The sequence below is a fragment of the Poecilia latipinna genome, unplaced genomic scaffold (assembly GCF_001443285.1).
Source record: "Poecilia latipinna isolate Pla-1442-1.1 unplaced genomic scaffold, P_latipinna-1.0 Scaffold1055, whole genome shotgun sequence".
Classification (NCBI taxonomy): domain Eukaryota; kingdom Metazoa; phylum Chordata; class Actinopteri; order Cyprinodontiformes; family Poeciliidae; genus Poecilia; species Poecilia latipinna.
This window is the reverse complement of record NW_015113671.1, coordinates 1-25,183: the sequence shown is the minus strand read 5'-3', so window position 1 is coordinate 25,183 and position 25,183 is coordinate 1. Positions and strand designations below refer to the sequence as shown.

The 25,183-nt window shown below is 39.2% G+C and overlaps 2 protein-coding genes and 1 long non-coding RNA gene across 5 annotated transcripts; 1 reads left to right on the top strand and 2 right to left on the bottom strand.

Moving 5' to 3' along the window:
- The first annotated feature begins 2,290 nt into the window (after window positions 1–2,290).
- Window positions 2,291–4,638, top strand: inha (inhibin subunit alpha). The gene is made up of 2 exons (XM_015051594.1): window positions 2,291–3,165; window positions 3,769–4,638. Exons 1-2 carry the CDS (start codon window positions 2,865–2,867, stop codon window positions 4,503–4,505), a joined length of 1,038 nt encoding a protein of 345 aa, XP_014907080.1. The 5' UTR covers window positions 2,291–2,864; the 3' UTR covers window positions 4,506–4,638.
- Window positions 4,639–6,675: 2,037 nt separating this feature from the next.
- Window positions 6,676–14,128, bottom strand: LOC106959196 (gap junction gamma-1 protein-like). Of its 3 annotated transcripts, none has more exons than XM_015051592.1 (5): window positions 13,870–14,128; window positions 8,467–8,738; window positions 8,172–8,397; window positions 7,223–7,900; window positions 6,676–7,007 (listed from the first exon to the last, which is right to left on the bottom strand). In XM_015051592.1, the coding sequence occupies exons 2-5, from the start codon at window positions 8,704–8,706 to the stop codon at window positions 6,994–6,996; spliced, it is 1,158 nt and encodes a 385-aa protein (XP_014907078.1). In that variant the 5' UTR covers window positions 8,707–8,738; window positions 13,870–14,128; the 3' UTR covers window positions 6,676–6,993. The 3 variants fall into 3 exon arrangements, with proteins under 3 accessions (XP_014907078.1, XP_014907077.1, XP_014907079.1); XM_015051591.1 differs by lacking the exon at window positions 13,870–14,128 and adding an exon at window positions 13,673–13,863; XM_015051593.1 differs by lacking the exon at window positions 13,870–14,128 and adding an exon at window positions 13,797–13,820.
- Window positions 14,129–20,956: 6,828 nt separating this feature from the next.
- LOC106959203 (uncharacterized) lies at window positions 20,957–23,540 on the bottom strand. The gene is made up of 2 exons (XR_001427298.1): window positions 22,209–23,540; window positions 20,957–21,960 (listed from the first exon to the last, which is right to left on the bottom strand). It is a non-coding gene; the product is annotated as an uncharacterized LOC106959203 (long non-coding RNA).
- Window positions 23,541–25,183: the final 1,643 nt, after the last annotated feature.

Genomic DNA, 25,183 nt, shown 5'->3' with positions numbered 1-25,183 from the left:
GCGACCCGACCCCGGATAAGCGGAAGAAACTGGATGGATGGATGGATGGATGGATGGATATTCAATATTTTTTAGTGTTTGAACTACTATTATTAGTTATCTTGTTGGATTATTTTTCCATCATCAGATATTAAAATGAAGAAAAATCACACTTACCGGTAAGTGTCTATAGACAAAACATCACCTTCTCAGTAAATGTGTTAAAGGTATTTTTCCCCACTTTATACTTCGGTCTGAAAGACCGAACTTTGTAAAGTATGAACTATATGTATAAACTGTATGTTTAAGTGATTTCAACCCTTTAAAAGTATGTGAACATATCCTCACTACTTTTGTGAATAACTAAAAAATAATAATAAAATTTACAAAAACTTAGCTTGCACACATACACACAGCTTTATTCAGAATTACACATTTATTGCAGTAGTGAAGAACCTTTACAGAAAAGTAAACGGTGAGAAATATTGCACACTCTGAACAGGAACAAAATAGCACCATCTGGTGGGTAAACAGAATAAATAATTGTTGGCTTGAAGTTCAAAATGAAATTTCAACATAAAGGAATGTTTTAATTATGTTAAAAATTGCATTTCCGATAGTTTTCAATGCAACAATTCTTGAGAATAAATATCCTCTGGTTAGTTATACTATGCTCAGTTTCCACAGCCAAAGTCACTTGATAATAATTGATAACAATAATAAAATCACAATGACTTGATGTGTCTTTGGACTTTATGGGGGCTAGTAGTTTTTAGAGTACTATATATTTTTTTTTAATTTGGAAAAACCCATGTAATTTTGTTGGACCTTAACCATAAATTACTGTAATTTTAGCCATTAGCATACCCACCCAGATCCAGTCCTAGCCTATTTGGTGCCCTGGGCGAACCACCTTTCTGGCACCCCCCAGATCCTTCTACAAAGTTGTCAAGTGGGGGGGAGAGGTTGTTGTGGGTGTTGGTGTGATGATGTATTATGTTTCGGGTTCCAGGATCAGTACCACTGCAACAATTTTTGTAAAAAAGTCTGTAAAAATACAGAAAAGGCACAGCACCAGTGACGTCAATGTGTAGCATTTGCATCTCTTTATTTCGCAAAAACTTATTTTATACAAACAATTCCCTGAGCTCCAATTCCTATACTTTAGTCTCTTATAACTGAAACATGAGTGTTTTAAAATGTCCATGTCCAGGCATTCCAGTGTCTTCAAATAAACCTATTAATAACATCCACATTTGTATCTTGTACCACATTCTTTCCAATATCAAACACTGAATATATAAGACATTAGACTACAATGCTGACAAAGCGTAAACTACAGTAGACTCAGACTGTACTCAATATGAACAATTTATTAAATTGTAATGTTTAAGGACTTCAAGACTTAAATCTGGGTTTTACTTTCACTCTGGGAATAAACAAAATAATCTGCAGACCTTACTTTAAATAATTGACCTTAGACAAATTAACATGCTTTGGAAAAATACTTTTCCTTAACACTTATTCATTTGCAATTATTTATCACACTGAATAAAACACATAACATAGCTTCACAAACTTCTGCAAGTGTGGGGGAAACCAATCTGTTCCACAGTTTAACCTGGCGACCTGCCTTCAAGACAATGCAAATGACCCACCTCTACCGGCGGACTCACGAGCGTGCACTACGCTGCCGAGAGTGGCGGAGTGAAACAGACTCTTTTAAACGTAAAAAAAAAAAAAAAAAACTGTTTATAAATCATATTATGATTTTTTTTTCTAGCATTCGCACAGTTTAACTACATTTTGAAGGAACATTTTTGAGTGTTTGGTTGACCACTAACCTGTAAAAATACAGAAAAGGTGCAGTAGTATAAACACAGCCAGGAGCGTTTGTCATCCAGTTGAGTGTGGATATGATGGGCGGAATACATCACCTATTGCAGTCTGGCATTATACTCATCCACAAACAAAGGTGCCACAGGCATGCTGCTCACATTTATCAGTCAATTTATTTCAAAACTTCAAATGTACATTACCTTCATTTGGTTCCCAACCTCCAATGACAGTTTAAGCTTGGCTGAAACGTCACCAAGTAAAAAAGCAAACAAAAACCCTCTCACAAAATTAAGTAAATGTAGAATATAAAACAAAACCATGTCACTTTATCAGGTAGTCTTTGGTCGGTCTCTCTCTCTCTCTATCTATCTATCTATCTATCTATCTATCTATCTATCTATCTATATATATATATATATATATATATATATATATATATATATATATATATATATATATATATATATAGCATTATTTTCTGATCTGTGTGAAAGGTCAAGGTCAAGGAAGAATATGGTCAAATATGACCACAAAGGTCGCTGTTCAGCAACATAGGTAATTCTCACATCAAAAGGCATTTTTACTCACAGCTCTTATTTCCAGTATTTCCATATATTTGAACTTTGCCTCAGATAGTTTTTGTAATTTGTATGCAAATTATGTTAAAATAGTAATTCCACGTTCAAAAAACAATATATGTTCCATCAGCAGATTGTTTCCTGAACTAGATTGCAAGAAATCTGAATTTCAAAAAGCTGATAATAAAATGAAAAACCTTTGTACAATACCTATATAGGATCTCTTTTTTTAACCTTTTAAAAAGTGATCAAATGTATGCTTAAAGCAATAATCTTACTAATATACAGTAAAAGGATGATGAAGGCATCTAAAAAAGTAACTCAGCTGAAAAGCAAATATAGTGTAACCTCTCAACGCTCAAGGCCACTCTTTGCTATTGTTTAGCGACAGAAAGCTCCTGCCTGCAGACAGATAGCAGCGGAGCCCAAACAACAGCGTGTGAACAGAGACGGTCTTACATATTCAACATGGTGTCCTGGTCTGTCCTCATTCTGGGGACTCTTTGGATCCAAGGTCTGCTCCAGGTCTGTAGCACGGAGAAGCTGCCCAGAGGGGTGGTGGTGTCCTGGTTCAGAGAGCGGGTTCTGGAAGGTCTGGGCCTGTTGGAGCCTCCGGTACTTGCTGCACAGAGAGCAAATCGGGAAGGAGCAAAGCCAGAGGCAAGGCAGTGGCAGGCGAGGGTTCCAAGGACTAGCAGAGCGGTACGGGTCAGTCAGCAACGCAGCCTGGGTCAAGACAGATCCGAAGTGATTCTGTTTCCAAGTCCAGGTGATAATTCTTTATGTTCTATTAGAATGAATTTACCAGCTCAAATGTTGAGTTTAGAATTAAACATTAGAAGTTTTAAGATGCAGAAGAAAATAATGTTAAATGGACTGAACTTATATAGAGCTTTTCCAAATTTATACACCAATATGCAAATCGGTAGGCAATTTGGGGTTAAGTGCCTTGTCCAAGAGAATTGAACATACAACCTTGAGATCACGAGACAACTACTCTACCCACACAGCCAGTCACCTCCATCAATACATATATCAGCTAACTTCACAGATTTTCTGTGATGTCATGGTTGTGCTTCATCAGATATAAACATTGGGTATAAATTCATATCACTTGGTGTTTAGTGATCCGTTTTTCCTTTTTCCAGAAGGCTTTGAGCTTGTTCATGTGGGCAGCTGCATGTATCCAGTGACTTTATGTTCATTTCTATCAAGTCTCAGCAGAAAAGCGGATATATTCCCATGTTTGTAGACAGAATTAACCTTTCAGACAGGCCTGATTTGTATTTAGACCTTTTATGCCACCCCAGGCCACCAGATGTCAGTAAAAGCCTGATATTTATTTCATTTCTTCCCTCCGTTCCTCCAACAGATCCCTCCTGGATCCTAGCTGATGCAGAATGGAGAGGAAACTGCAGCAGTACACCGTCGTATCGCTTCCAGCCGTCCATTCCCTTCCAGGACACCGTAGTATCGTCTGCTCACTTCTGGTTCTACGCCGGCCCAACAGTGAACGCCTCGCCGCTGTTCATGCTCACCTCGGGGCAGCGGCGACTCCAGGCGGCCCGGGCTCCCGCAGTGCTCAGCCCCGACGGCTGGACCACCTATGACCTGGACGAGAGCGTACTGGCCCCTGTGGTAGAGGGCCCCTTTCTGCTTCAGCTCCAGAGCTCAGATCAGCACAGCCTGATGAACCCAGATAAAACGCCTTTTCTCCACCTCCACGTTCAGCCCAGAGTGCCTGTCCGTTCCCCCAGAGCGGCCCCCGTCAACATCCCCTGGTCCCCCGCTGCCCTCCGCCTCCTCCAGCGGCCCTCCTATGAAAGGCTCCAGCTCGGGGATTGCCGCAGGGAGCAGGTGGAGATTAACTTCCAGGAGCTGGGCTGGGACAGCTGGATCGTTCACCCCAAGGTACTCACCTTCTTCTACTGCCGCGGGAACTGCTCGGCCCGGGGCCGGACGGCCGCCCTGCTGGGCATGGCGCAATGCTGCGCTCCGGTTCCGGGGACTATGAGGTCCCTAAGGATCACCACTACGTCTGACGGCGGATACTCGTTCAAATACGAGACCCTGCCCAACATCATGCCTGAGGAGTGTACCTGTTTCTGAACATGAGGGAAGGAGAGGCTGAATGGGGGTTTGTCTGGCCGGTCACTTTATAAGGGGAAAGTCGTTGGACAGAACAAGATATTAAAATACTTTATAAACAAAATATTTAGGTTTCTCAGTTTTTATGGGTGTTGAGTAATAAAAAAAATGCTTATGCAATGTTTAGTTTTTTTTCTCAATGTTGCATCCAACATATATTGGCCATTAAAAAAAAAAAAAAAATCGGTGTCATCGGTTTAGTAAACCGTTTTATTTCCTGTGTTAAGCAGGTAAAACCCAATTGAGATCCAGATCTCATTTAAAGAGGGACCTATGCATAAAATCTTCAACACACAGCTACCTGGTTACACTTAAATTACATCTTGCAAGATAAGTATTGTTATATAAATAAAACTGCAGGTTAAGTATAGCAGAGGATTCATCTGAGACTTAGCTTTGAGTAGAGCCTCATTAAAGACTGGATGTTAAAGCATAGAGTTGCAGCCATTTAAAGTTGTCAATTTTGTCAAAACTTTAATGTTAAATGGACATTAACATTAAATGTCCATATAGTCTGTCCAAATGGATCGATGAGGATAAAACACCTGGTCAAACAAAAACTTTTTCCAAGTCATTCTGAGCTCAATTTTTAAAAAAATCAAATTTATAAAACAAATGGATGAAGTTTCATACAGTACAGCAAGTAAGGCAAGTGTTTTGTGTTGCAAACTTCATAACTGCATCCTAATTAGTGTTTTGACCACAAGGAAGAACAATTTAGATCGTTCTCTTCAAAAAGACCAAATTGTAGCATGAACTTTTAAAGTTAAATTTTAACTTAACCTTCTTAAGACTATACTATTCCAACATGAATATCGATTCTATATATAAAAATGTAATATCAAAAGGCTAAAAAGCTAATGTAAAATGGTGATGACTGGACTGATTCGTTCTGGAGGTCAGAAGCAGGCATTTAGACAGTCACAGCACGGTGATCCAGTCTGCATTTTTTCCGCTTCCTTTCTCCTCAGGATGAGGAGTTGAGACATAGCCCAATAGAAATCTCTGAAAATGAAACGGTATAGTCACAGGTTACAAATGTTTTAATTTTAAAGGGATAAATTTTGCTTTTTTTCCCCATGGACAGTAAATTTGTCAGGCACATTTATAGCTTATGACATGTCATTTTCAAATTGGTGATTTCTACTCAAGTTTGGTTGTGGATATTGACTACCTGATTCAAATAGAAGTAAATGGTGTCGCTTTCCTCCCATCTGCCCACTAGATGTCACTGTAGGTCATAATTTGCTTCATTTCAAATTAAAAGTCAAAAAAAAAAAAGAATTTGTCAGCCAAAGTTCACTTAACTACTTAAGGCAAGTGAGCTGATCCACTTACTCATTTGGACTTTTATCCAGAGAGAAACAGACATATGGGACCAGAGAATTGACTCAAATATATTTATTTACTCTGACAAAATAATCTCTACAGTTACAACAAAAAAAAAATCTACAAAACTTGCAATAGGAAAAAAGTCAAAGTATAAATCATTGAAGGAGTACCATATTCAAAACTGGAATGTTGTCTCTTGCAACAACGAGAAGTGATATCATACAGGAACGATCAGTCTGCAGCCGAGGATTGTAAAGGTAACTATGAAGCTATGGAAAGGTTTGAAGTCTTAAAGCTACAGATCAGAAATCTATTGAACTGAACATGTTAAATGGCTCCAGTCCGTTCAGAGCGGTTTCCTAATCAGGATGACCGTTAGGCAGCTTTAAAGGAAAACGTTCATCTTCTCTGAACACACTGGAGTAACTCTTCTACATTCTACTTGTTAAGCTGAAAGCTGTTAAAATGAAATTTTAGATGAAAAACATTTCCCATTAATTAAGGATTCAAGCATTGCCCAGGTATACATTTTGGCCAACTGGACTTTCAAACACATCTATGTACCAGTTCTGTTGACTTGGCCAGGATGGGTTAAGAAAATCTTGCAAAAAGGAAAAAAAAAAAGATACTGCAGATTGCAATTGACATAGCCTGAGGCTGTGCCGTTTAGGAATCCAAGAACAACAAGCCTCAACATTCAGTGGCAGTTAACGAGAGAAAAAAAAAAGCACAAAGTATTGGCTCAGCCAGAGGAGTTTGGAGCTTTAAGGTCTTAGCTGGATGAGGATTATTGCATGGCTACAAATAAACAGGATATGTGTAAAGATCAGGGCTTAACTGAAGGCACAGTCTAGGTTTGGCAAGCAGAAAAACTCCACATGTGGCAGGCTTTCAAGTTTACCATCACACAGATTCTGTCAGCAGTTCCTTTGCTTTGCACTGACCACCAATACTGAAAGGCACAAATCTTTCATCCACACAAACACATTCACATACAAACGCACACTTAGGTCTCCCTCAGTGGTACGACTGCTTTTCTCATGTGTGCTTCCCTCCCGTTCCAACATTTAAGGCCAGTAGGAATGGGAGTTCAAGACATCTGAGGCAGGAAGCACGCTCAGGCATGTATTCCTGGGAGAAGGAACAAAAACAGAAACAGTCAGCAACTAAGTTTCATCAAATCTGGACTCAAGAGTTAGCTGTTCTAAGCTACCTCCTCTGAATCAGTGTTCACTCCATCAATATAAATTATGCACATAAAAATGTCTTCCAATTACTCTGATATATTTGCCAATTGTGCTCAGTCTTAGAACTGATCTTGGTCCAACTCAACATGTGATCATTACCTTTCTCGCTCGACTCTCCTTGCTTTTCTTGTGCGAAGTTCAGACGGTTCTGCTCAGCAGCTGTCTGTACAGCTGTATTCACCTCCGGGCTGCTGCTGCGTGAGGGGCTTCCTTCATCTGCCTGGTATGCAAGATCCAGATGCTGCTGCGCCATCTTCAGATGCCTCCTCAGCCGCTCCAGTTCCCTGGATGATGGACCCTCGTCTCCAAAGCTCTCTCGGCCCGAATCGCCCATTGGCAAGTCCCTCAGCTCTCCTTTTAGCTTCTCCTTCTTCATGGTGGCGTGGTATCCTGGCGGGGCCGTGGGTAAGGAGCGGGACGAAGGCGGACGTGGAGTGCGCCGGGAATTAAGAATGGCACGCCTGCGGAACGTGTCACGGATGCCACCGACACCCAAATGGAGGATTTCCAGGACAGTGAGGAAAAGGCAGAGGAAGGACACGACGTACATCACCAGGAGGAAAATGGTTTTCTCAGTAGGTCGGGACACGAAGCAGTCCACCGTGTGTGGACATGGGGAGCGGGTGCAGATGTAGGAGGGGATCACCTCAAAGCCATAGAGGAAGTACTGGCCAAAGAGGAATGCAATCTCAAAGGCAGAACGCCACAGCAGCTGGCATACGTAGACTTTCATAAGTCCATCACGCAGAATTTGTCGTCGACCATCATGCTTCGTTTCTGCACAGCAACAGGAAAAAAGTAGAGAAATGATAAATAGACTGAATTTATTTGATGCTTTTCTAGTTAACGCCAAGCATTTTACACTGGATCCAACTTCAAACATTTGCAAAGATGTTGCCCAGGAGCACATCGACACCTCTGGCAGGAGCAAATCAAAATTGAACCCACATTTGAATTGCAAGGCGCCTATACCAGCCAAACCATTTACCCAGAACCTTCCCTCCCATTAAGAAGGTATTCAGTCTCCTTAAATGCATTCTTGACTTGCCTTTTTCTTTTTTTTCTGGCTTGTCCGGTTCAATCTCCTCAGCAATCATCGGATCCTCCTCTCCATTGTCCTCTGCTTCTTCATAGTCCCGCACCGCTCCGCGGCTGACTATAGGCATCCTCTTCTTTTTGTTCCGAATGGGACGGTACTCCACGTCATCCATGCGAGCAATTTTGTGCATGGCGAAGCCAAGGTACATGATTGTGGGAGTGGTGATCATTATCACCTGAAAGAAAAGGCACAGGTCAGGGGCGGGAGGAGCAGCGAGTAAACTCCTTTATATTGGACAGGCTACCTGAAAGATCCAGAATCTGACATGTGAGAGCGGCGCAAAGGCGTCATAGCACACATTCTCACATCCAGGCTGTTGGGTGTTGCAAACAAATTTGCTCTGTTCATCATAGTAGATGGTTTCGCCACCAACGGCTGTAAGCACGATGCGGAAAATGATCAGTACAGTCAGCCAGATCTTCCCCACAAAGGTGGAGTGGTTGGAGATTTCATCCAGCAGACGTGTCAGGAAGCTCCAACTCATGGTGCCGAGGAAACCAAAGCACTAAGTCAGATCTGAGGGAGAAACAATGCTTTAATGTGAATATTAACATAGTTTGTTTTAACAACAAAACAAACTATGTTTAGCATGCTTTGTGCAGGTTCTGCTTCCTTCTCTAGGTGTATAACATTACAAGAGAGAACAGAGTATGACCCCATTTAGAGCTGATGCAACATGCTTTGTGCATTTAATACCTACTGTTCCTTCTGAAAAGTCAACCCTTTTGTATCAAGACCTCAAGATTTAACATGTCTAACAGATGTTCATTGACCTGATATACTTCCACGCAAAAAAGTGAGGAGAACTTATACTGAGGCTCTCGCAAAGTAAAAAGCATGTGATTGGTCTTCCCCCGCCCCCTCTTTACTACAGTGATTGATCGCTATGATTTCAACAGACCTGATACTACTTGTCTACTTAGCAAAAGAACTGGATAAATTCTGAAAACTGCTCACATTCAAAGAAAACTGGAAATTCCAAGACAGAGTTAAGCAGCCAACCTTCATGTCCCAGATTTGTTGAGCACAAAGGAAGTGAGACCACTGACACCAGTGGCTTAATAAAGCAGTTTAGTAGTGTTAATGAAAGCAGCCGGGTGTAGAGAAACTGACCACAAGACTCAAGTATCCTTTAGCACAGTATGTAGAACTACCACTTCAGCGAATTTGTTGCCAGTACCCAATTTCACATTAGCATCACGTATCTATGAACTGAAATAAGAGGAAAATTGTGTTATTGTAGACTATTTGTAACAGCTATTGAAAAATAAATTTCAGACCATTGGAACCACTGTTTACTTCTACTACAATGGCACCATAGTTGGAGCTAAACACTTGTGGTTTCCAGCAATGAAAAACTTGCCACTTTTGCTGGTAGGCTGGATGATGATCCCTTCAGTGGGAAACACCACTAGGCTCATCATTCAAGGAATTCACTGAAGCAAGATCAAGATTTCCCCAACATGACAATCTAATATCTTAGGGACTGAATACTGTCCTCCAAGAGGACAATACCCATTCCCACTGAACGGGGTTCCAACAGAGAACCTGATGACCAGCTTATAGCCCTGACCTCTCAACCCAATTAATATAATTTGGAGTTCAGCTTGAAAGTGTTGTTTCTTTAACTTTCTGGTTAAAGAATAGAATGGTGACCAGAGTTATACAAGTCTGCAGTTTGTACAATTGGATAATTGAAATTTGAGTAAATAAGACCTTTCAAACCTTAATTATGTAACCTTTCAGTTACATAATTAACTCCTCATCCCACCCATGCATTCTCTACCAAAATTTCACCACTTAGATTTTGAAAAAGAGCTAAGACTAAAGTATGAATTGTGCAAAGAAAACAAGGAATATTGTTTTCAAAGTTTAGAGCCATCCAATATTTAATTCTCAAAAAATAAAAATTCTGCTAATTAGTATTGGGGTTTTGAGCATTACACATGTCCTATGACACCAGTTACTTGAAATCAAAAGGGGTTCAATTGTAAGTGACCAATTGCAGTTGGTCAATAAATTTAGTCTCAATCTCAAATTCTGACCAGACTCCAAAACTAAACCTATAATTAGAAATATGTACATAGCTTTGATACATTAGTTTATTCTTTTTGTTTTTGAAGAAAAAAAAACACCTTGTTCTTTTGATTCTAGTCATCAGATTTATTCTTGGATTGTTAGATTCTAAAACTTGGCGTCAGAAGGTTTCCAGATAGTTTTCAGTTTGAGAAACCCCTGAAGTTTATGAGAGAGAGTTATTTTCACCCAGTTCTTTGGTTTTAAGTTGCTTTTCTAAATTATGCCTTGGAAAATTATTCTAATAAAATCCATTTGTCTCTACACATTTTTTTAAGATCCTTAACTGAGAATTCTGGCTTTGTTTTGCCAGCCTATAAAACTTAAATCTGAATATTTGGGGGTTTTAATCGTCTTGTTGGACAACAAAAGTACTTGGAAACAAATTGTTGTTTTCCCTCCCCATTTTCTAACACTTTATAGACCACATGAATAACGGAGCAAAGAATTTGTTCCCAACCATTACTCAGCTAGATTTATAAGCAATGCCATTACTCAGACACCCTTAATTGGGGTTATAAAATACCCCAAACAACATCAAACTTTGAGCTTTACACATCTGTATGCTTTTTTTTTTAAGAGAAATGTATACGGAGTGAACAACGATGACCGATAAGAGATTAAGCCAAGTGCTTTGTTTTCCTCAAAGTTCTATAAAACTAAACATATTAATCTTGTTGGTTAGGACATAAAAACTTCTGGTAGCAGTTTAGTAAACCCACAGTCTCACTACCAACTGGCATACAAAGCTTAATCCCAAAAGAAATCCAAGAGCCCACCAGTAAACTGCATCCAAGAGACCTGCTGTGGCTTTGGACGGCAAGAATTATTGTACTGAAGCAATGAACATACTCAGGAATTTATTTACCACCTTACAGCCCTGTAATGATGTCATTAAATTACCCTAAACATGGCCAGAATCTACAACAGAACAGAGCTTGGACTTTCATACTTCACTTTACAGAAAGAGTGATTCATGATTAGTGGAAGACAACTTCTCAAACTAAACTGAAAGTTTGTACAATGTTCATTGAAAGTCTTTTCCCATGCAAGATGAATAGCACCAACATGGGTGAAGATCTCCTTTCAGAAGAAGGGGGAAAAAAAAAAAAAAAACATCCATGTTTCAATGAGTCACTACAAAAAAAGCCAAGCTACAATGGCTTCATTCGTCAAGTTCACTCTGAAACAAACTCCCACCTTCAGATGACGAATTGACCAAACCGACTTGCCTGAACCTGAGGTGCCGGCTGGAAAAATCTGGAGCTTCCAGGAGACTAAAGCAATGAAAACAGTCTGTGGAAATTATGGTTTTTGAAACCCAGACCTACAAGCCTCCTACTTGCAGAGACATCGTGTCATTAACTCAAACAAGCCCCAGTAAATGCCAGTTCTTGCTTGTGGGAACGTGCAAAGATGTTTGACCAAACAGCACCTTGATGACCTTGAAAGAAAATTTGGAGACAGAAACAAGCACAGCTGCACAGTACCATCTGCTTTGCTCCCCAGACTATGATTATATCCTTCATATGTAGCTGTCTTGTCCTAAAAATGTAAAAAAAAAAAAAAAAAAAAAAAAAATCATGTGGTTCATGCATTTAGCCTCAAATGACCTGATCTGACTCACTGTGAATGGCTGGTTACGCACAGCTCTAGTAAGGGATAAAATTTAAAAGCCTTTCTGGCAGAAACCAAAGCAGCTCCTCTCTTTAAACCTCCATTTAAGAAAAAACACCTCAGATATTAAGCCTATTTTTATTTGGAGAATATGTCGACCAAAAGCATATTTTCTCTTTTTAAAGGTTTTGAACAGCCCCAAAGCCTTTCACCACTATTGACACATACAATTAAAATGGGAAAGCATGCCAAATGCAAGAGCTAAAAGGTGACAAATGAGTGCCAAGAGGCTTCCACCATTTCTGTCATGCAAAAGACTCAAGAGAATCTGAAGAATTTCAACTTACTGAACCTAAAAAAGGAAAGTTGGAGATGTAGATTACACAGACAAGTAGTTGTCTGATTTAGACAAGAATATGCCAAAAGAACAAGCTAATGGTTGGTGAAATCTCACATCAAGACTTCCAAAGAACAGAAGCTTCCAACAGGACAGGGGCTCAGTGACCTCTCTCACAAATCACCTCCAATAAAACAATAAAAGACATGCCAAAGGCAGCGGTTTATAGGGGAACAAATGATTTGAGTTTAGATATCTCACAATACCTCAAGACTAATTCAAAAATCTAGGTTTACTCAACCTCTTCAAAACAATCCAAGAAGTCCAACACTATGGCCATGAATATATTCAGACTTAAGTCGATTTCAGAGGATCTCAGCAACGCCGATGACCCTTATTAAACAGAAGTTTTCACCTTGGTTCCATCAAGCAAAACATTAGGAGCATTTAGGAGTACTTGAACTCAACCGTCTGAGTTTGCTGCAAGCTGGAAGATAAGGATGCGTTCATTTTCTTTTTAGAGATTTCATCTTGCATCTGAAGAATGTTTGGATGTATAAAAATATTTGTCCATTTAGAAGTTTCAAACTTAATGTTTACTCTCCAAAAGAGCAAAAAGCCCCTTACCTCCAGAAGTGCCAACAGCTCACCATCCACCAATGTACAGGACTAAAAGTCTAGAGTAAATGCAAACGCTGCCACCTCCCACCAGCACAAACAAAACTTCTCAGAGTGGCTCATTTGCCAGTGTAGGCAGTGATTTAATGGCTTTTCTGCTTCAGGAGTCTCTCTGCTCCAGGATATTGTGGGTATGCAAGAAGGGTGGGGGTAGACTGGAGAAATTTGGGCAAAAGATCTGGACAAAGCAAAAGGCGAGTTAACATTCCTGCTTAACCAAAACCAGAAAGCTTGAATTCTTAGGGTTCACAGAGCAGAGAGAGGACACTTGAAATCCATTTCATGCAGTCTGAGCAGCAACCCAGGAATCTATGGCCATCATGACTTCCCCCTGTGGCGTGAGCCATAAGGTTTAAATCCACAAAACTCATCCTAAAGGCAGCTTTTTAAGATCTTCGTGACTGCTCTGTTTTAAAGACGCCACGATGAAAAATAGTTGAAAAGTACAAAAGAGAGAAAAAAAAGAAAACTTCCAAGAAGCATGAACACGCTTTGCTGAGTCAGACTTGGATGTTTTGGAAATTGTGGCATTCCATGAGGAAAACAAAGTGCTGCCAAGCTTTAGTGGGAGAAAGAAAAAAAAATTCGCTGTCTTAAAAAGGAAAGCCATAAGTACCAGACTAGCTTAAGGCACTAGTTAGAGATATTGCTGTTTTTTTGTAATTATACACCCCAATTAGATACGCAGTCACCTAAGACAAATATTCAGTAAGTTTTTTCATTGAGACTGGAAAACACTCACCGCTCTATGACACGCGCAGCCCCAGAACTCGCCACGAGAAAAAAAAAAAAAAAAAAAAAAAAACAAAAACGTGAAACGGTTCCACTAAAAACTACCCAAACTGTGAAAAGTAAACTTTCTACACCTTAAAACGCCACAGCGAGCTTTAACTTGAACAGTGAAGGAAACTAAACAGTTTGTTGGTGCCAAATACTCACCGTGTGCGCCCCAGCTCCGCGCGACTTCTCTCCTCTCACTTAATTGCCTCACCAGGTTTTTCTAATTAACGCTCGCTCGCGCGCCCCCTCTCTCTTTCTCTCTCTCATTGACGTCCGAGCCAGCCTACGCTAAGAACGCATGCGGCCCGCGCTGACCCCATGTGTCGGGGTCCCGAACGAGAGGACAAAAAAGAGATCTTTGATTCCTCGAGGCTCCTCGCTGCCCTCCTTCACCCTCCTCCACCTAACTCGGCCCCATTCAAGAAGAAGGAGGCCCCTCCAGTGAAACATGAGATCCGCGACACTGACTACCGTTCTGCCCTCGCGACAAAAGGACCATGAGAATCCCATTACATGTTTCATAAGATGCAGTGCAAGTGTCACCGTGTAATTTTAGGTCTCCAATCTGGGACAGTGGAGGATTTGAGAAGCTTCAAACTGTAGGACAAAACATTTTTGCTTCCAAACCACCACAAACACGCATTTAAGACAATTTTATTAATTTAAATCTTTGAAGATTAATAATTAAACCACACATATATTTTTTTATTATAATTAGAATATATGTGGAAAAGACCAAATAAAAAAAAAAAACAGAAAACAAACTACAATGTATTAATTATTTTTCAAAATGTTTGCCATAATGCAAATTTCAATAAATGGATTGTGTTTTAAAGCAACAGTTCATTTTAGTTTTAAACAGCCACTTTGTTTCTATAGCAACTAGTTGTGTGGCGCTCCTAATGCTAACTTAAAGATGGAAGATACTGATATGAAAAAGTAAATAAAAAATAAAAGCTATTTCAGTGGTATTATTTTTATTTAGAACTTCCTATGCTTTTTTCTTTTTTTTTTTTTTAACCTGAATCAGTCACACAATAGCATTTTACCTCTTCTGACTTCCTACAGCTGCTAGCTGTGGTGCAGTCCTAATGCTAGCTTGTAAGTAAATAGATAAGACGTCGGGATTTAGAGTTCGCTACTACCCACATGTTGCTACAGCACTACAGCTAATAAGTTTTTTTCTAGCATCACTGCTACAAACAGCTTGTTTGGTGATTTTGCTTTGTAAATGTTGCTTAATTTTTACGTCTGTTTACTTTTTAGGCTGTTCTGGTTTGTTTGTGTTTACTTCGTCACTTTGCGACTTGAGAAAATTGTCTGCTCAGGACCATTCAGAAATTCTTTAAACTTTTTTGTACATTTTTGTTTTGATTTCTAACCCATAGACAAACTGTTTTGACTTGTGTCTAAATATGTTTATCTTCTTTGCAACTTCCCTCTTTCGTGAATTATGGGAAAATATAATCATAAAAAAGTCCCAAATCTAAATCTTCTAATTTTATTTGTCTATATTTCAGGAAACATGACCTCCTTTCTATATTTCTGGTTCTGTAAATGGAAAACAACCAGCAACTTTATTTTCTTCTAGCAATTAGCTATTGCTAAATAATTTTGTAATTGTGTTAATTTCATTTTTCTGTCCTGCAATATTGTACTGCATTAGATTCCTTGTTGTTGCATTGATTTCACAAAAATTTCTGTTTCATGTTGTTTGAAAAGAGAATGCAGTCTTCAGCATACTGTTGATGTCTTGTTTTAGTTATTCATATCAAGTGTCTTTAAAAGAATACTACATGTAATTTGTTGGTTTTATTGATGTTCAGTTGTCTCAGTTAAGTTGTTTTTCTTGATTTATTGTTCCTGCCCATCTCTTTGTAAAAGTTTTATTTGTGGTGGTTTTATGTGTTCTTTTTTGGCTTTGGTAAATAGATGTTTTAAGTTAGAGTCTCTCATGTTTTTTTGTTTTTAATTCCTTTAATTTCATAGCAATTTGGCATGTTTTTAACATCACTTCTAATTCTTGCTAACAATCCTCGGTTTCCCTTCGTGGTCATTTTTACGTCTGCTTTGTCACATTGTTTATTTGTTCTTTTCTTCAGGTTTGTGAGCTCAACAGTAATTGTCCAATGAAACACTGCACAGGCCGAACAGACTGCTGTTATGCTTGATTATTTAAAAAATGTCCGAATATATACACTTAATTGCCATCATCGCGAATCCACAGGCTACAATAGCCCCGCAATAAATCCAGGTTTTATGAAGGTTGTAATGTTCACTTTTGGATTTATGATTCAACTTTATAACAACTGTGGAGGCTGTTGAGTTGCTTTGCTGCGTTTAAAGAGTTACACACAGTGAAAGTTGTGTATAATATTCAGTCTGTCCTCCAGCTTTAATGGCCTGCACAAAATATTCAATAAACTGCAGCTTCCAAATTGCTCGGGGAGTTGACTCAAAGAGTACATATCATAACCTTTGATAGTTCATTCAGGGACTTGTATGAGACAACGGTGATGGTGCAATGCCGGCTGAGCAACAAAGTGTTGAGTTCAGGACCTCCCGTTAAAGTTTTACAAATCAAAACTTTACAGCTCCTACATCCATCTCGATGGATCATAATACAGGGCTGTGAAAAAGTATCAAGCTCATGACTTTAAGCTCATGCAGGACAATGATCAATAAAGAAATCAGCCCAATCAAAGTCTAGACTTAAGTCCAAACCTGTCAGATGAACTTTCACATGCCAAATTGAACAGCAGAGTGGGTAAGAATTCCTCCAGACAAGCTTTAATCAAGGTCAGCCAAGTTGGTTCTATTAATAACCAAAGTCATCATATAAGAACATTTTCCACAGAAAAGAACTGCGTACTGTAACATTCGATCCGTCTGTATGTGGAGGAGTTGATGTTATGCCCTGGACCACAGCTTGGCAGCCGTCCGGTCTGACGGAGGACTGCGTGACTGCAGCTTTTACACGCGGAGGCCCCACCGTCCAACAATCTGGTTGACTCTGGCATTCAACAAAAACAACAGATTTCTTGCTGTCATGCACAGCGCAGCTGTAGTGCTCCAGACTGAGAAAGAGAACCTGAAATGTTTGGAGGAGGCGTCGAGGAGTCAAACCAGGCCAGATGTCTGCACTGGGCCAAGCAGCCCTGCTTCCTGTCGGACTATCAATCCTTCGGTTCTCTGATAAGGTCTGAGTGAAACATGAACTTATTCACCTGCATCTCTTTTGTGTTTGCAGACCTTGGCTTTAGATCAGTATGCTGGGAGCTATGGAAGAAGAAAAAAAAAAAAGGGAAATTGTGAGCCAACAGGCCCACAAATTTGTTGTGGGATCTTGACAGGGTCGTGCGAGGCTCTGTAAGGGCTTAAAAATTCCTCCTTAGACCCCTGCAGAGAGAATATTAGCTGCATCATTAAGGGCAGGACTGACTGATATGAGGTACTTTTGATTTTTGCCCACCAGCGCAGACCGCGGCTTCTCCTTACAGCAAACACACATTGCGGTAATGTTTTAGTATCGACACAGATTGCTTATTTCCTCCTAAAAACATAAAAGTGAATGACAAATTCGGAGCATACAATCAGTCTGACTCATGGATTTTTCAATGCTGAGTTTTTAGGATCATTAATTCCACCAGAGCCAGCCAAATCAAAAGAAAAAAAAAAAAAAAAAAAAAAGGCAGAATTTCCCCCCTTCCACTTTGTTCCTGGGCGGATGACGGAGGCCCGGGAACGGTTATTTAGATAATCAAAAACAATAAAAAAGCAGAAAACACAAAAGAAACACTTACCACATGGAGAAAGACAATAAAACTGTGAAATGCATGGCTTAGTGTGGGCATGTGGGAGAACAAAATGGTGCCAGATCAGAGCCATAAAGCGGAATTAATGATGTACAGTATGCTTCACCATTAACTTGGTTTTATGTGCCTTCAATGAGAGCTATTTTTTCTCTTTCAGGGAGGAAAATAACACATTTAGACTGCTGTAATTTCCACTCTTCACACACCTCAACAAAGAAGGAAAATGATCATTGCTGTGTGTAATGTTTTTCACAAAAGCTTGCATGAACTCTGCAATGTTGATTAGGAAGACGCTATAAATCAACTCAGACTGTTTAGTGATTGCAAACTGATGTGATGCTTTGAGTTCTCAGTCTACTTCTCAATTGGTGTGTCAAACAGTGAGACACAAGAACAAAGGTGCAAAGAAAAAAAATACTATTTTGTCCAAAAATAGTTTTGTTTTTTTTAAAAATCCATAAAAAAAGAAAATATCTCAAAAACCTGGCAACAAGGGCCCAAAAGAAAATGCTGGCAAAGAGAAACCGAGAAAAACCTATAATGGCGTATTGGGACAAAAGAATCACTTTAACATAGTCATATTATGACAAAAAGTTGTACGAGAATAAAGTCATAACATTATGAGATAAAGGCCATGTTACCATGTATTACAAAAATGTTGTACGACAATGTAGGTATAACTATACAAGAATAAAGTCACAATATTGCAAGATTAATGCATGACAATGAAGTCATAATAAAATAGGAATAAAATTTTATTATGACAATAAAATCATATTACCAGAAGTTGTAATCTTACATACAACAAGAATGCTGTACAACAATGCAGCCATAATACTATGAGAACAAAGTAATAATAATACGAGAATAAAGTTCTCATAAAATGAGAATAGTCATAATTTGAGAAAGATGTACTACTTTGAGAATTATGTCAGAAAATTACCTGAACAAAGGAATAATAATAAGAGAATGAAGTAGTAATTTTATGAGAAATGCTACACACAGCAATAAAAAAGTAAAATGAGGGATGTCCAGCATTTTGTGAGGTTATAATTCAATGTAATTTTTTTTTCAAATTATTATCAGAAGAAGGACTTTAAAACAATTGTGTGTCTATTTTGAAGCAAGAACCACATGGACTCACTGAGCTGGTGAACTATTAAAGCTTTTTTTCTCATTACATTTTGTCTTAATTTTACAAATTTATTCTCGTAATAGTTTGGTCCTAATACTCTGCAATAATAATAATAATAATAATAATAATAATAATAATAATAATAATAATAATAAATCTAGACAAAAGTCCTGAAAAGAAAATGTCAAGTAAGGCAAACCAAACTAAGACTAGTTAACAATGAACACAGGCTAATTTATGCACAAAGGCTAGCCTTCAAGAAGGAGACTAAGAAGAACATTGGATAAACCATGGGAACTAATTCAAGTCTAAAAATTGTAACTACAACATAAATTTTAAAATCAAAATATTATAACACAAAAATGTTCCGAACAATTACAATCTACAGATCTCACTAGCAGCCTGTCGGTTTCCTCCATTTCCTGTTCGTACATCATAACGTAGACCATTACGGAAAAATATGAAATTTTAAATGAAAGTGCTGGTGTGAAAGAAACCATTGCGAAACCTGGAAGAACATCTATGGTGTGAAATGTGCTGGTCTTCTGCGCACATCCACATGGAAGAGCGGCATTCTTCAACTATGGACGACCTTCAGTCCTGCACAGAGATAAAAATCAACCGCAAAATGAGCCGCTTGTTAATTGTGTGCATCAAACCACCGGGAACTTTGAAACCAGGCCGGTCGCGGGTAAGTAACGACCAGTCATTTGTATGTTGCTGCTCACTGGTTTGTGGAGGGACGGCGAGAGTGAGAGCGAGGGGTCCTCGACCACGTGGTTGGAACTGAAGGTGATCCTGGTCTTCTGAAACATGTGTGCAGCATATGCTCAGCCTAAGAAATATTTACACCGACAGACTGGGCAAATATGGCTTTCAAACAGCTGAGCCTGGACTGAACCCGGTAAAAAGAAAAACATTTGGTACTAAATGACCAAAGAGAACATCTTTGTTGTGTTTCGACCTCAGAAACCAAGACTCGTTTTGTGGATCCTTTATTTACCCACTGTTTCCTCTGTAGAAGATTACCCAAAACTTTTAGGGTTTATGATTTTTTTTTTTTCTGTTTAGCAGAGGAAAGCAAAATAAAAAAAAATAAAAATCACAAAACCATATAAACTCATACCCGGGTGGTGGTGATAACGTGCCTGAAAAAAGATCCAAGAGTTGAACGACTTGAGTTTTAGCAACAACCAGGTTTGAATGTCACCTTCTCAAACAATAATTATTCCTGTTGTTCAACAACTGGTAGAAAATTTAAGAGAATTTTGAAAACATTCAGTTTTATTAACTTCCTATCAAAAGCTATAAGCCTTAGCGTCACATGCAACTTGCTACATTCACACAGAAGGCAAATGCAATCGAAGTCCAATTTATTTTTTGCCTGAAGTCACCCGTATCAGGGAGTATGAACAGCCCAATTACGATGCCCCCCCCCCCCCCCCCCCCCCAAAAAAAAAAAAAAAAAAAAAATCGCTTTTGTGCCACTTCCACATGTACTAAATCAAATATGCTGTAACGGATCAGATTTTTTTTCACAGCAGTCAAAATGGTCATGTCGCTTTTGTCCGATTTTTACATCATTGACATGATATATGTGCTATAATTCTAATTGTTTAGAAAGTCTGTCACAGAAGCGCATCACATCTCACCACTTCTGGTTCAGACTACACACCCAAACAGACTTCTAGACAAAGGGTCCAGTCAATGGTCCCCAAAATACCACTGCTTTTAGCTGTACTTTAGTTTTCTAAACTTTCTTCGTCTTATGATCATGCGACAACAGTGTCAAACATCCATAGACGACAGCTTTTATTATCACTTCTATAGACAGAGCGCGACGTCCATGTTGTTGTTCTTCACCTCTGGGTCAGTTAGGGGTCATAAATCATTCACATCAAGGCCTACTAGACAGTAGGCCTTGATATTACTACATTACTAAGACTAGTAACGTAGTCTTACTATCCCTAATTTATCCCAAACCTTAGCGGAAACGCAACAAATAAGGCTGAATCAAATATGAGGAAAATGGCTAAATAAAAGTCCTTGTCTAGGCCTCTCTTCAGCGTTTTAGCATAATCAACTAGGCAAAAAATAACTCCACCTTTACAAGTTGTATCAGGTGAAGACAAAAATTCCATTTTGGAATGTGGCTTCCTTAATATTTTTGAGACACTGCAGCAAGCAAGTGCAGACATGCAAATAACGAAGAGTAAAACTATTAAAATGTAAAACATGTGATGATTTATCTGCAGTTGAAGGAGGATAAAAGGAACTTAATTTTAGTCCGTCTTGGAGAAATTTCAGCTTCGGGTATCTTTTTATTTTTCCAATCTCACCATCATGAGTCCATCAGCAGGATCATCAATAAATAAAATGTGTCTGTTTTGTAAATTTGCAACAGCAACTCAGCAAAATTGTTCAAGGACATGCAACGACATGAACAAAGACAACTTTTTCTTTTTTTTATATCCAAGCAAACACATTTATGACACATTTATACAAAAATAAAAGTGAGCATTCTGGATCAACAACATAACTTAAGTTAGATTTTAGCTAGGTTAGATTTTTCCTGATGATCTATTTAATATAAATTCTTAATTCACACATCTGGAACACCTGTGGATTACATTTTAAACAGTATACAAGACCATTTATACTTAGACCAACTATGACACCCTAATTGGGGTCAAAGGTTTCCCTTGATGAGAGCCTTAGCCGTTCCTCGTGTTGAGCGCATGACGGCTGGACGCATTTAAAGTCTTATTGCCATTTATCCCAGCCGGAGGAACCTGCCCTACATTGGCAAAGCGCTACAGGTGATCCAGAAAACACGACGTGCATTTACGTGCATCGCCAAACCAGGACGTCTCATCTTCACAAAGAAACAAGGCACTCTTCATTTCAGCTGTAGAAAAATTCACTGTAGATGTTGGTTTTTTCTTTTTCCTGGAGGAAAAATTATGCAAGCAGAGCTTTTTTACAGGCTTGTGTACCACATGAATGAGTGCAATCATTTCCAAGCTCTTGGCTTGAAGCAACAAGCGTAATGGGAGCAGACTGAGTGCAGAGAAAACAAAAGATGCAGACTCGCTCAATAACCTGCATAGGACTAAAGCCTAAAACTCCGGCTTTTGTTGTTTTGTTTGTTTGGATCCATTACGACGGCTCGTCTTGCAGACCCATGTGCAGCTTGACTCCGAACATAGCCTCCCACTGTGCCCTGACCCAGGACAGCAGGCCCTGGAGGAGCTCAGCACTCTCCGTGCGCACGCACCACGTCTTCTCCTGTTTCACAGTCTGCAGAAAAACACATGAGAACACAACACAGATTTTGAGCTTTTATAACATCCAGAACTCAAGAAAATTACCAACAGAATCGGAAAGACGACCCAAAAAAAAAAAAAGAGAAAAAGACATTAAGTGAAAGAATTGAGAGTGAAAGCAAGGATGCTCCTGCAACCTCAGTAGACCTTGCTCTTCATCGTTTCTTTCTGCTGAAGTGGAAGAGTCCGAGTGGCGGCCGTCGTCTTCTCAGGTGAACTAACCTCATCGTAAAGCTTAAAGTCCATCCTGAGCGGGTCCGAGGCCCACAGCAGAACCGAGCTCACGCAGCTGATCGGAAGAGTTTCCAGGATGGCGACGCTCCCACTGCGCGCCTGGCTGTCCTCAGGTGCCACCGAGACGCTTTTCCTCCATTGGTGATCTTCGTCCAGCAGGTAGAGGGTTTCTCTGGTGGCCAGCACCGTCTGAGGCAGCCATAGCTCCTCTACAGAAAACAGTTTTAAACAAAATAGGAGTGATGCTTTGAGGGATTTTTTCTAATCAAAATAGCCAATGGAAAACTTTTACAATTCACTATTTTTAATTCTAATAAATTGTGTTTTATTCTTAAGTAGGAATAAGAACATCTAGTCATGCATATTTATTGTGTGAATCTATCATTTTTTCCCTCCAGTTTGAGTCATTAATCTTACTGTAAAACCCAACAACCCTTCCACTTGCTGTCATATTTTGATCCTCAAGATGCAAAAGAAATTTAAGTTAGAATATCTGAATCTCTTAGAAGTAACAGTTATGGGTCAATGACGTTAAGCGCTTCCTCTCGTAGTTTTAGCTTTGCATGTCAGAACTGGGAAGAGGTGGAGCTAAGAGGCAGGTCAGGATGTGTTGGGAGCCAGCTGAAATTCCACGGACAGGCAGAGTGTGCTGGGCTGCCGTGCACCCTACAGCCCCGACACATTTGGTCCCTAACCACACGCATGCAAATACAGTCATCTGTCAAGCCGCTGAGTCTAAACAGTATATTTCTGCCTCATTTATTGGCAAAGGTCAGCGGGGCTTGCTGACAGGCGGCTCACGTCAGCGGCTGGCCACAAATCACCTCCTGTTTTCCATATTTTTTGGCTCTGTCTGCCATAAGTTGGAGGGAAATAAAATAATGTACCCTTTTTTTGTTCGTAAGCCTCTTTATTGAGTCAATTTTAGGATTACAAAGGATCACTGCAGCGTCCATCCAGCTGGTCTTTTTTCTCTGCGTTCCTTTGGGTTCCCACGCATTTTTCATGACAAAGTTCCACACGTTTCCACTCTCAAATTTCCAGAGTTCTAATGAGTTTTGATGCCAAGTTCAAAACATTAAATAGAAAAGTTCACTACGAGTTTATGGTAGGAATTTCTGCAGCGGTCAGGATTTAAATATGGAGACTGGGAAAACTGGAGTCTGGAAGGAGGGAGAATGATGGAGGGAAGAGAAGGGTGTGTTGGTGGGCAGCTGGATGGTTGGATGGATCCATCACACCCACACATCATCCATCGAGCCATCCAACAAAACCATTCATCTATTATTCTACCAACCAACCATCCATTCACCCATCCATCATCCTACCAACTAACTATCCATCCATCCATCCTGCATCCAATAAATCTTCCACAATCCATCCATCCATCCTTCCATCCATTTTTCATTTTTTATACTTTAATTACATCATTTGAAGTTCTCAGTACTATTTAAATGGATACTAAATATAAAAGTATTAAAAAACACACAAACTTTAACATTAAGTTAATAGTGTGTGACTTCACTGTTTAGCCTGTACATTAAATTTTGCCTCCATTGGAGGAAATTAGCAATACATTTCATAGTTTTATGTCATATAATTTTGCAATGTGGAAAAAGAACAGTTCAAATAAATCATTAAGAGCCTGAAATGTATATATGTATGTGTATATAGGCCTGTTGCGATAAACGATAAATTAATCGCACGATAAATTAAACCTATCGACCTCATTTTAATTATCGGCTTTATCGTCTCTTCCTGCCTTTTATTCTGTCTGTTGCTGACACCGAATGAAAAAAGGCTCAACTCCGGTGCTCTCCACTGACCGTCCCTTCCTCATTTCCTTAGTCTAATGCCCAGCGCACACTACATGAGTTGGAACCGACTGTCGGGCCATTTCCAAAACCTGAGAGACACATTAGCTGACAGAAATCCTAGGTATAACGGTTCGATCGGGTTCCATCGTCCTGGGTGGTGTCCAGCTACATGGGCACAAAATAATGGCTACAAGTCCCGTTAACTACTTTTAATATCAGGCATTAATCAATGCTTTACTAGAATCTACCTGTGATGCGTGTGGCTAGAGTCAGCGTAAAGTCCTGACTGAATGAAAATCATTATAACCTATGAGAATAGGGACAAAATGGGTTTTAATTTTCCCACATTTTTTAAAATTATTTCTCAACCTTATGTATGCAAATATGACAAATAATGTTTAGGAAATGAAAAGATGCTAAGGTGCAGGCTCCCAGTTGCATTTTTTTTAAATTACATTTTTAATCGACCTGACCCAGAACTTTGTCATCACCATCTGACAAAAAAAAATATAAAATGATTTTTAATATAGACAGGTAGTGATATTTTTACTCATTTTACAGACAAATGCTTCTCAAGAAACAAAATAAATATTATTTAAAACAAAAAACAACAAAAAGTCCATCTGACGGAGTTGACAATGCATGACGGAGTTGACACAGAACTGGAGGTGGTGACAAACTAGTGAGTAAAATGAAAAACTTGATACATGTGAAGTAATACAATTTATGTAAAATACATTAAAATGAATTAATTGCACAATAAAGTGAGATTTGACAACAATTTCACTGAAAGAATTACAAAAACTCTGATGGAGTTGACATCTGACAGAGTTGACGAAAAGCCAAACTATATCAATTTACATGATGTTATTCTGAAGGAGGTCATATTGTAGCTCGTCAGGTCCATGAAATCTTTACAGTATACTAAAATTAAGCTTTTATTTCACAAAATTTAATCAAAGTGTTGTAAATTGTCAGTTATGGTGTTGACACATCATGGTTGTGACAAGCAACTTAGGAATAAAACAGAAGAAAAAACTAAAGAATAACATAAGCTAACCAGAGCTAACTAGCTCTCTTAGCGAAGGAAGATGTCATGGGGTCCTCAGAAGTTCTGGTGCCCCCCAATAACGCCTGATTTTTTTT

What these genes read in the sequence shown, in the direction of transcription:
- inha (XM_015051594.1), top strand. Translation starts at nt 2,865, where the DNA reads ATGGTGTCCTGGTCTGTCCTCATTCTGGGGACTCTTTGGATCCAAGGT. An exon ending in GATTCTGTTTCCAAGTCCAG is followed by an intron (nt 3,166 to 3,768) that starts GTGATAATTCTT and finishes TTCCTCCAACAG; the next exon opens with ATCCCTCCTGGATCCTAGCT.
- LOC106959196 (XM_015051592.1), bottom strand. Translation starts at nt 8,706, where the DNA reads ATGAGTTGGAGCTTCCTGACACGTCTGCTGGATGAAATCTCCAACCAC. An exon ending in TCAGATTCTGGATCTTTCAG is followed by an intron (nt 8,398 to 8,466) that starts GTAGCCTGTCCA and finishes CTTTTCTTTCAG; the next exon opens with GTGATAATGATCACCACTCC. An exon ending in GCCAGAAAAAAAAGAAAAAG is followed by an intron (nt 7,901 to 8,171) that starts GCAAGTCAAGAA and finishes GTTGCTGTGCAG; the next exon opens with AAACGAAGCATGATGGTCGA.